Source organism: Amphiura filiformis, chromosome 12 (assembly GCF_039555335.1).
Source record: "Amphiura filiformis chromosome 12, Afil_fr2py, whole genome shotgun sequence".
Taxonomy (NCBI): Eukaryota; Metazoa; Echinodermata; class Ophiuroidea; order Amphilepidida; family Amphiuridae; genus Amphiura; species Amphiura filiformis.
The window spans coordinates 20521522-20533517 of NC_092639.1; the positions used below are offsets into that span (position 1 = coordinate 20521522).

An 11996-nucleotide genomic window follows, 5' to 3' on the forward strand; every position below is an offset into this window, starting at 1 on the left:
CAACAGTCATACTTGTATGTTGTGACACAAAGTTAATGGGGCTTAACAAAAAGATATTTCATCAACAAATAAAATTTCTCTGAAAGTAATAATAGCCAATAATTATGATAACCTATTTCAATTTCACATTAAACAATAATTTGTAAACATTCAGAAATTATAATGATCACCACCTGGTGTGTTGTGACCACAAGGTTATGACACCAAATTAATGGGGCTTGCAAAAAAGGTTCATAAAAGTAATAATGTAGTTCAATTTCTCAGGAAAGGATAATTTGAAAAACTCATTTGCAAATCATTGGAATTACTGCACAAATTAATCTGTGCAGCGTTAATTTTTGTTTCTTTTCACACCGTCATTCTTGGTTAGTGTAACAAACTCAGGAAAAATGACTGGGAATTAGATACTTGTTAGATAGATAGTAATCTTTCTTTATCGAGGTGTAGGGGATTTTTTTTGTGTGTGTGCTACAATTTGAACAAGATGCACCCTGGAAATACTACACGCTCAGATTGTGCACTGTCTCCGAAATAGTGCACATGGTTACACGTTTTGAGTTCAATTAATTTCTTTATCTCCTTTGATTTCAAGGTTTAGGATCATATATATTAGTACATCAAGCAAAATGAGTCGGATGTCGGGAATATTGATTTTGAGATATGATCAATAATATTATTCAACTTCCTTTGTATTTTATTGTTTTGATCAACTCTAAAATGGCTATATCTCTGGAACCATAAGTCTAATTATAATGGGGTTTTCAGCAAAATAAAGCTCTGAGTATAGCTCATATTATGAGATTGAAAACTGAATTTTAATTTTGATCGACATCAGACTCATTTTGCTTGATCGCATCACATATGGTTTGGATTAGGGTTTAGGAATAGCTATGATTTATCTTTGGGATTTCTGAGGCCATTAGTGGCGTAGCATCATACGGCAAATAAAACAGGTTATCTGTAATTGTAAAATATCTATATTTAACATGATACCGCTCAATTTGTACATTTTCGTCAAGTTCTAGGAAGAAAAAATATTTGTGTGCATGAAAAATTTTGTGAATCAACTGGACTCACAAAATTCATGAAATGGGCTGTTCCATTTGAAATCCACACTACCCCTGTGGAAGATTTTGGAAATATCTCCCACGGGGGGAGTATGAATATCAAATGGAATAAACACATGAGCTGCTCCATTTGAAACTCACCCTCCCCCTGTGGAAGATTTTGCAAATATCTCCCACGGGGGGAGTATGAATTTCAAATGGAATTAACACATTTGGCAGCTCCATTTGAAACTCACCCTCCCTCTGTGGAAGATGCGGGCTGAATCTTTCTCAGAGGGTGTATATGAAATTCAAATGGATCTGCCTAATGTGTTCATTCCATTTGAAACTCATACTCCCCCTGTAGAAGATATTTCCAAAATCTTCCACAGGAATATGGAATAGCCCAATTGTCATGCAAACATTTTAAGCTTTACAGTATATTTATAATAGTACCTGCATATTTGTCACTATTTTACATGTACAATCCTGATGATTGGCCATGCATAACAGTAATAGGCGCCTACTACTGTGCTTGAATATTAAAATTTAATTAGCCTATTCTGTTTATTTTTAGATGAAGTAGCTTGTGTGGGAGCTGAGGCATGTCGACGTGTATGCGATAATCCTGATGGATGTACTAATATTGCCTACCCGCTCATGGTGGTTAGGCTCTTACCAAATGGTGAGTAGGCCTACTATAGTTTTCAGCATGGTTCTTCAGCCGTCTGCCAATTTGGCGCAGTTTATGGCATATACGGAAGTGGGGTTCGTTCTGATTGGCTAATTGAATCATGTCATCATGTCACCATCACACCAGCAGCTCATTTGCTGGTCAAGCTGCGTAGCATCGTGTGCCCTTGTTCTTTTTACACGATAATCAGATGCAGCAGACAGACACCACTGAAGGAATTGGCTGAATAGTATAATATTGCATCCCACTCATGGTGATTAGACTCTTACCAAATGCTCTGGGTGCTTGCCATTGACTTCAACATAAAAAGTCCCAAATTTTGAGATATTTTTTCATAAATCTCAAGAACCACTGAACCAATACCAGGCTTGTTTGTACTCATTTTAATGCATTTTTCATGCTGATTGCAAATATGGTCATGCAAATTTACAATTCTGACATTTTTTAATTTTCTAAAAAAAATTGAAACTTGTCATCTGCTGTTGACACCCGCATGGAGAGGGACTTTCACAGATCTGTCAAGGACCAAACAAATCTGTAAAAAATTTTGAAGTTGCTTAAGGGATCTAGAATGACCGTTTATTGCGTTTCGACAGTATTATTTGTGGGACATGAGAGCACCTCAGACCTATCGAATTGCATTCTGAATCTGAAGCATGTCTTTCTGATATCAAATAATTTTCATTTTTGAAAATCACGATATAATACAAATTTTATGACAAATTATAAAAATTTGATATTTTTCAAATTTTGATATATAACAGTCCTCGAAGTAAATTATATAAATATAATGATATATTCTTAAAGTGTATGTAGCTGGCAGGAAAAGCCGACGGTCAATTGAAAATTTTGACCTTTCATATTGAAGATATGGATTTTTTCCCAAAAAGACCTAATTTTTTGGGTGTTTTGGAAAAAAATCCATATATTCAATTCGAAAGGTCCAAATTTTCAATTGATCGTCGGCTTTTCATCCCACCTACATACACTTTAAGTATAAATCATCAGATTTATAAAGTTTACTTGAGTACTGTTAAATATCAAAAATATCAATTTTAATGATTTGCCATAAAATGTGTATTAAATTGCAAATTTCAAAAATAAAATTATTTGATATCAGAATGACATTCTTCATATTCAGAATGCAATTCGATATGTCTGATGTGTTCTAATGTCCCAAAATAAATACTGTCCAAACGTTCATACCCCAGCCCTTAAAAATGGTTAAAATCAGCAAAATACCCTTAAACCATTTCTTTTCAGAAATATTGACAAAATATGAAGACACTTGAAAGGTTACATCTGTCTTTGAAATCAGATCCCCTACTGGATTTGTACAGAGTTCCCCATACCCAGGCATAGAGAATTAACATATTGCATTTATTTACCAAAATTCAGACTACATTATGCTGACATTCTTGTACAAGTCTAGTATATGAAAAACCAAATATAGGAGAATTTAAATTGTATTTCAAGTTAGGTTAAACTACAGTTTTTGTCCAAGAAGAACAGCAGTTGTTTACATTTTGAGAGCGTGCAGAGCGTAAACACAGAAGTGGAGTTTTGATTGGCTGAATCAATCCTCTGACAATCATAGCAACAGACCGATAATATGATTGGCCGATTGTGCGTCAAAATGTTGCTCGACGCAGATTGACGCCCTTGAAGGGAACATAAAACTCTGCATATGTTGCTCATTAACAGGGCGTGTGCATCAATCTGAGCAAGGGACTGCTGTTCTGCTCTGAAACCCAGTGTAAAGGTTCATGATTGAGCTGAGGCTCATCTGGTGACAGGTTTTTTGTTCATTAAAAATTTAGTAAATTATGTATTTTATGACATTGGAATTAGGCATGTTTGCACTATTACCTCAAATATGCCTAGTATTGGCTCTGAGAGGATGATATGAATATGCTAATTGTACACTTATTGTTTTCCATCCCAGGCCTTCGTGGAATCCTCACAGCAGTAATGTTATCAGCCTTGATGAGTTCGTTAGCCTCAGCCTTCAACAGTGCCAGTACCATATTCACCTTGGATATCTGGACAAAGATACGTGATATACCGACACACGATCACATTACGCGACATCTGTCACATGAACAGCTTCGTAAAAATGAAAGGGAACTTATGATTGTTGGGAGGTGAGTATGAAGATTAAAAATTAAGATTAGAAGTTATTTTACTGCATGAGCATAACACAGACAGTGGCGGTGCTATGGGGGGGCAAGGGGGCATTCCCCCCCCAATATTTTTCTTCCGCCCCAGTCCCCCCCCCATTTTTGAGGCAAACCCCTCAAAATTACGTAATCCGAAGTTGATCATGGGGGGCACAATATGTGAAAGTTTGAAATATTACTTGCATCCCGGGCTTTGCAGCCTGCTTGAGCAATGGAGGGGGTATCTGAGAGGGATGTGCCTCCATTGAAGTTGGACAATTTTACACAATGAGTGCCAAATTGAAGCCTTTTAATTTGATAAAATTGAATAAATGTTCAAAATGAAGGTCCAATTGGAGCAGTTTTAAATTTATTGTGTTTCCTCCCATCTAAAAACATGGGGGAATGCCCCCCCCCCATTGATATCCATGGTTTTTCCTTGCAACATGATCATGTGTGAAGAAACTTATACTTTGACATTCTTATATGTGATCCTGGCCTATCTGGTATACATGTATGACCAGGGTCAAGGGCATAGCCAGGGGATGACCCTTCCAATTAAAAATCCTGGGTTGTAGACATTTTAACACTATTTTGGTGCCATCAGAAACCCTTTGTGTCATACGGGGCGTAGCAAGCGGGGGGACTGGGTGGACAAAGTCCATGGTCCCGAGGGCTCGGGCCCGAGCACTAAAGCAAAAATTAAATAAGGGGTGATAATGGAGATGTTAATATTGCCCTATGCATCTTTCTTTTAACCCCAATAACAGCATTTTTTGGCCAAAATAGGGCAAATTGTAAAATTTTCCACGCTTCGCGCACATTCAAATAACAACATTCATGTTGATTTGGGGCTAAAGTAGTCTGAAATTGATTTTTTCACGTGCTTTGCGCGCAAATGTCCTAGTAACATGGGAAAAAAATATGTCAGTCCCCCTCTATATTTTAATGCATCCGCATTATACATAAACTAAAATTTGGCACTGACTTCAGTCCTCGGCATGTGAGTTCGGGCCTCAAAATTTTGGTCTGGCCCAGGGCCCTCAAAAAGGTAAATCCCGCCCTAGTTAAAAGAGCCCGTACTGCTCTTTGTCCATGGGCCCCTGATGCTCTTGCTACGCCCCTGTGTGTCATGCGCTGTTGATACTTCTGAATGTCACAAAATGTATAGCCTACAACATTGAATGCTCTTCTTCAAAATCAAATATAGTTCCTAATTTCATGTTCATCTTTTTATATTTTTTGCAGGGGCTTTGTTATTCTAATGCTGATAGCATCTATCCTATGGATACCTATTGTTGAACAAGGAGGAAACAATGGTCAATTGTTTACATATATTAATAGCATATCTAACGTCATGACATCACCTATATTCGCTGTCTTCTTATTGGCGGTGCTGTGGCCTAAAACGACTGAGAAGGTAGGTATGATGTTTCTCTAAAAAATATGGGCTATTCCCATTGAAATCCATACACCCCCTGTGCACCTATGTTTCAGATGGACATTTTATTTTTTGAAAAGACCATACATACAATACATAAAAAAATATTTCGTATAGCCCCCTCACAAAAACTAGTGCATTGCATACGTACTTGCTCAATTAGCATTTTGTGCAAATTTTATTACACAATTTGTTGCCGTTCTTTTTTTATGGACATTTTCATTTTACATGTAAAGTCTATGGAGATTTATTAGACAAGCCTGGAAAGGGTGCTATAGCCTCATTTTAGGCCGTTTTAGGCACTTAAGGGGGTACTACACCCCTGGCCAATTTTGTGCCTATTTTTGCATTTTTCTCAAAAATTATAGCGCATTGGTGACAGGTAAGATATGTATATTATAGGGGCAAAGACTACAACTACTGCACTGAAAATTCAGCAACTCAAGGCAAGTAGTTATTGATTTATTGATCAAATATTGGTTTTCCCTCATTTTTGACTGTAACTCCACAACTGTTGTCTTTGCTGAAATAAAATTTCCAGTGCAGTAGTTGTAGTCCTTGCCCCTATAATATACATATCTTACTTGTCATCAATGCGCTATAATTTTTGAGAAAAATGCAAAAATAGGCACAAAATTGGGCAGGGGTGTAGTACCCCCTTAAATACTCATAAAAAAGAACGGCAACAAATTGTGTAATAAAATTTGCATAAAATGATACTTGAGCAAGTACAAATATAATTAAATACTTCTGAAGAGGGGGCTATAGCTAAAACAAAAATCTCCTATACCTTAGTGGTTATGAAACAAAGGTGTGTGGAAGACATGACCCCCGGACATGACCTTAATCTTCCATACAAGCTCATACATGGGGTGTAGATTTCAAATGGAGTCACCCATTCAGTCATAACCCCATTTGCAATTCACACTCCATGTGGGGGAGATTAAAGTCATGTTTTCCATGTGTATGGATTTTAACTAGAATAGCCCAATTCAGTGATTTTGATTTCTTATGATAATGCTTTCTTCTTTGCATATACTTTAAACTACAATGTAATTGGAGGTTAATGACCTCACATTAGTAATTTTGAGGGTATAAAAATCTGAACATTTTTCTTCTGAAACCGAAGGATATTCCTAGGTCTAAGCAAAATGTTAAGACTATTCACAATACTCTCAAAGCAACTGATGTTCAGTCTTGAATAGAGACAATAGACGATAAAGCAAAGTACCTATGCTAGTTGCGCATTATGTAATGCATGACTAGCCCATGCCCATGCTTATAGAGGTTGTGCATATGACGTATCATACCGTAAATATGGCAGACTACTCAAATGCATTCAACAAAAGCATGATTGCATCTTCCGCGACAGTTCGTCTCAAACACATAACAAATGCACTACGATCAAATAGGTTGATGACAACATTTGTATTCTGTATGTTGGGATGAAGTCCACTCTTTCTCTTCTTTTTTCCATTGTGGCATTAAGATACAGCTTCTCCAGGTTCTCCTCATATGTAAGATGCTGGATGTTCGGGATGAACTTTTTCGAAGACCTTTTAGTTCTTTTCCTTGGGCGGACTACATGCTCGCATAGTATAATCCAGGTTTGGTGTAACCAGAGACTTGTATAGTTTCAAGATTATAGAGGTTGTGCATATGACGTATCATACTGTAAATATGGCGGACTTCACAAATGCATTCAACAAAAGCATGATTGCAAACTACCGCGACAGTTTATCTCATACACATAACAAATGCACTACGATCAAATAGGTTGATGACAACATTTGATTGAATGGACTGCACTGCGCCATGATTACGGTGAAGGACACCGGTTCAAATCCTTTGTTTGGAGCCAATCAATAATTTCACACACAACCTCTATACACTGGCATAGTTACGTAATAATCGGATTAACTACCATAGCAATAGGTGAAAAACAATTTTTTAATATACCGCACTGCACTGGTACGTTCACATGGAACCTCTGCATTGAACCATATCATGATGATCACTCACACCTGTAAGATTAATATTTTTGAAAAGACCGGTGATTGCAGACATAAACAGGTGATGAGTGCAACCTGCTTGTAGTGCAGCACAATATATTCAAAATTGTTTTCACCTATTGCTATGGTATTTAATCCGATTTATTACATCACTTCGCCAGCGTATAAGAATTTACACTAGCATAAGTTGAGACTTAAACTAAATGTGTGCAGTAACAAGTTATTGTTTTATCCTTTTCCACAGGGTGCATTTTGGAGCCTCATCATATGTTTTATTCTCAGTTTTATACGGACCATACTAGACTACACCTATCCAAACCCAAAGTGCATTGAACTCGACACACGGCCGCCGTTTATCCAAGCCATCATGATTCATTACATGTACTTCTCAGCCATAAACTTTTTCATAGCTGTTGTTATCATAGTAGGAATTAGTTTCTGCACATCACCAATCCCAGAAAATGGGGTAAGTTTCTATTAAGGTGGTACTATACCCCTTGATAAATTTGTGACTATTTTTGCATTTTTCTCAAAAAATAATAACATACTGGTAACAAAAGTTATGTATATAATAGGGACGAGGAATCCAGTTACTACACTGGAATTTCAGTGACTCAAGACAAGCGGTACATTATTTATGATAAGAAAAGAGGTACTGCTAGAATGTACCTCATTTCTTAACATATATAATGAACCACTTGTCTTGAATTAATTTAAGTAATTGGATTTCTCGCCCCTATAATATACATAGCTTTTGTTACCAGTGTTTAGTTACTTTTTGAAAAAAAATGCAAAATTTAGTCACAAAATTTATCAGGGGGTGTAGTACCACCTTAAAACCATGATTTTGAGTGTGGGTAGGGGATTAAACTGAGAGGTAGTGGGCGGGCAGAGTGCCGCTCAGAAACGGGTGAAAGACAGAATTCAGAAATAATGACAATGTTACATCAGTACCAAGTACTCTGTCTGGATTTGCCAATAGATGTTGCAATTTCCTGATATAAAGTTGCTATTTTTATTTCAAGTTATTCCATTTTATTTCAAAACAAAACTGATGTTAAAATGAACCACTTTTGGTGACATAAGTTGAAAGTGTTTATTTTTTAAGTGAAAAGTAAGAGTATCAGCAATCCTATTTGACCAAATATTAGGCTGATTTTGTGGGGGGAGGCTGTCAATCTGGCCATGTACCTTTAACAGGCATGAGAATGATCATCCATGAAAAAACCTGAAAAGTATGAAAAAGCGCATCAAAAGAGGCTAAAAACGCCAGAAACAGGCTGAAATTAAAAGAAAGTGCAGAAATTTGGACCACAAAAAAGCAGGAAATCCTGCAAAAGCAGAAAAATTCTCATGCCTGCTTTAATAGAAAATAATGCAATGACCCGCTACATGTTTGTATCAAAATATTCCTTGATTCATCTAGAAAATTGTATTTAAAATCTCAAATTGACTTACACCTGACAAATGCCTCAAATATTGAGCCAAAATGGTATCATTTCCAATAGCATGGACTCAAATTTTGACATTTCATATTAAAGTGGCGTATGAGTCTTTGTACCCGACACATTGACAGGTCATCCTAGGAATGTACAAATGTATTGGGGTTGAAGAACTGTGTCATGTCAGATGAACTGTATCACTCTTGGCATACCTTGAACCCCCAATTGGATGTTGCCCCTGGAGTAGGGCCCCACCCATTAGTCATTCCACTCTCAAGGATAGTGAATAGTGATGCTTCTAGGGTTGCTAAAATTATACAGTGGTACTTCAACATGTTCAAGTAAGTTAGTTGTGAAGGCCTGCCCAAGTTATTCAATCTTTAGCACATGTTTTAAGCTTTATCTATGTCACCATTTTTTTCTTTAGCTCTATCGATTGACCTGGTGGTCACGGAATAGCACCGAAAAAAGAGTTTCACCAGAAGTCATCAAAGCCGATAGACATCCTGAACAATATCAACGTATGGACTCGGATCAAACTCAAGAAACTAAATTTTCAAATGAAAGCAATGAAAATCTGCATCTTGTTGATAAAAATGCCCCCAAACTCAACACGGTAGTGCGACAATTACGAAGACGGCTTCATCACCACAGGTGGATCAGAATCAAGGCACAACCCCACCATCAAAATGGAAGAAATTTTGCTATTGGTTTCTAGGAATGTCCACGATGGAGGGGGAAGAAATTGGACTTGATGATGAGGATGAGGACACTTGGGAGAAGAGGATGCAGAAGAAACTGGACATGACAAAGCATGCAATGATTACTATCAGTGTGAATATGATACCACTTGCAGTGGCATATCTGGCCATGTTAATATGGTATGCCTAAGGGGAGAGCATGGTATAGAGTAATCGCCACAGGTGCATATGCAGAATTCAGATGCAAACATCGGTATGTGATGTGCTCCCACAAAATGAGCGTAAAGTGGCAAATTAATAGTTTCAAGACCTGACTGTTCTTTGTTTGATGCACATGTGTACAAGCCGGTAGGATGTCCTTTCCTTTGTGAATGCCATATTGTGCATGTTGTGCACCATTCGCAAAGGCAGGTGGGCATGTACAGGTGGGCATCATACAAAGATTCGGCAGCCAGGTGTCTCGAAACTACCAACTTGTGATTTTACGCTCTTTTGTGGGAGCAGGTCACATAATATCCATTTTTTCTTCCAAGATATATGCATATTAAGAATATACGTGCTGTGTTTGATCAGTTTCAAAAATAAACAATGAATTGTTTAAAGTAGGGTGTCAATAGTTTAAATTAGCATTATATGACGGCTAAGTTATGTAATAAATCAGATTAACTACCATAGCAATAGGTGAAAATAATTTTGAATATATCGCGCAGCACTACAAGCAGGTTGCAATTATCACCTGTGTGCATGTCTGCAATCATAGATTGAATACAATACCGGGCTTTTCAAAGATCTAATCTTACAGGTACAAGTGATCAGCATGATATGGTTCAAAGCAGAGGTACCATGTGAACGTACCACTGCAGCGCGGTATATTCAAAAATTGTTTTCACCTATTGCTATGGTAGTAAATCCGATTATTACATAACTTCGCCAGCATATAGGGCAAAGTGTTTAAAAATGGCCTTTATGCATCTGAGCTCTTTATGATCCTGGGCAGTGGTGACTTACCAAGGTATTGACTTGTGGGAAAAAGTATGAATTTTATAATTGCTAGCAGCATACTAAAAAATACTACATGTATTGTTATACTAAATAAGGGGTGAAATCAAAACTCGACCAGCCGTCGACCACCAGTTCCGTCCGGTTGGAGCCAGTTTCTATTGCTCTAAACAATGAAACGCATTTCAACTGCCAGTAACTGGCGGCCAATCAGCGGTCAAGTTTTGATTTCATCCCAATTGATTGGCAGTTATCATTGTTCTTTGCTTGGAAGTATAAGTGTACATCCGGTTTGTTGAAGACTGTGCTGTTAAAATTCAGGCCTAATCAGATAAAGAGCAATAAGGTCAGTATGCAGATTTTTATTAGACATAAAATATTTGATGTAACATATCTACGTTATTTAATCTATTGCCATTCTATTTCCAGTAATGTTTAAGTTCTAACGAATGTTTGATGATGTAAAATCGATAATATATTTCTACCAGATATTATACATAACATATTATCGATTTTACGTCATCAAACATTTGTTAAAACTTTTAAGTTACTGGAAATAGAATGGGACTAGATTAAATAACATAGATATGTTACATCAAATATTATATGTCTAATACTCGGACTCTGCATACGGTCTAAGGCTATTGTAAAATAAATAAAGTGGTCACATGCTGTTCCCCCAAGTTCTCGATAGACCAGTCCCTTACATTTGTTTATAATTAAGGGTTTAAAAAGGTTCACCATCAGACAAGTACAAAACTGTCAAGCTTGCATCACAATTTCCCCCGACTTCTTCGGGGCAAAACTAGTAGTCCTGCATGTAGACATCCCCTTGTCTGTCATGATGCACTGTAGACAAAAGGTAGTCTACATGCAGAACTCCTCCAATAGGTTTGTCCCAGAGAAAATATCTTACACTTCCCATAATGCATTTCCCATTTCAATTTTCTGAACCGATTTGTCATCTGGTGCAACATCGGTCAATAGCGACAAAATGTGCCTCACTGAACAGAGCACATCCAGATCTTGTAAAATATGTTTATTTCTTGACTATCAACCCATGTTTAGCCAGTCTATTCTCAAAATAAACAAAGAGAACCTGTACAAAGAAAAGTAATGAAAGTGTAATTTGATGAATTGAAGGGATGTATCATGTTGCAATGGATTCTGAGAAAGGTAAGACATCTTTTTTGTCTGTAAGAAGTCGGAGCTAAACCTGGTGAAAGCTTGACAGTTTTATGCTTGTCCGACGGCGATCCTGTTGAAACCCTCAGTTTGTTTGTAAATAACTGTTGTAAAAGTGTTAAAGTCTATTGTGCAATATATATTTCTGTGTATATTACATTATTTACTCTCCCAAAATGTATATACAATATTTAATAATTATGTGCAAGTTTATACGCAAAATGAAATAAAACAAGTAGATAACAGAACTGGATTAGTTTCTTATCATTTCAAGTTCAAATTTATTTTGTTCCTAGTATCAAATTTACAATGATCAA

The 11996-nt window shown here is 36.9% G+C and overlaps 1 protein-coding gene across 1 annotated transcript in view; it reads left to right on the top strand.

The window, feature by feature from the left end:
• LOC140165923 (sodium/glucose cotransporter 4-like) overlaps positions 1–11899 on the top strand; it is a 30432-nt gene extending 18533 nt beyond the window's left edge. The window contains exons 9-14 of the mRNA XM_072189267.1: positions 1624–1731; positions 3686–3884; positions 5148–5319; positions 7597–7818; positions 9222–10840; positions 11135–11899. Coding sequence (XP_072045368.1) covers positions 1624–1731; positions 3686–3884; positions 5148–5319; positions 7597–7818; positions 9222–9512 — 992 coding nt within the window. The 3' untranslated portion in view covers positions 9513–10840; positions 11135–11899. The remainder of the gene's footprint in view (positions 1–1623; positions 1732–3685; positions 3885–5147; positions 5320–7596; positions 7819–9221; positions 10841–11134) is intronic.
• The last annotated feature ends 97 nt before the right edge of the window (positions 11900–11996 follow it).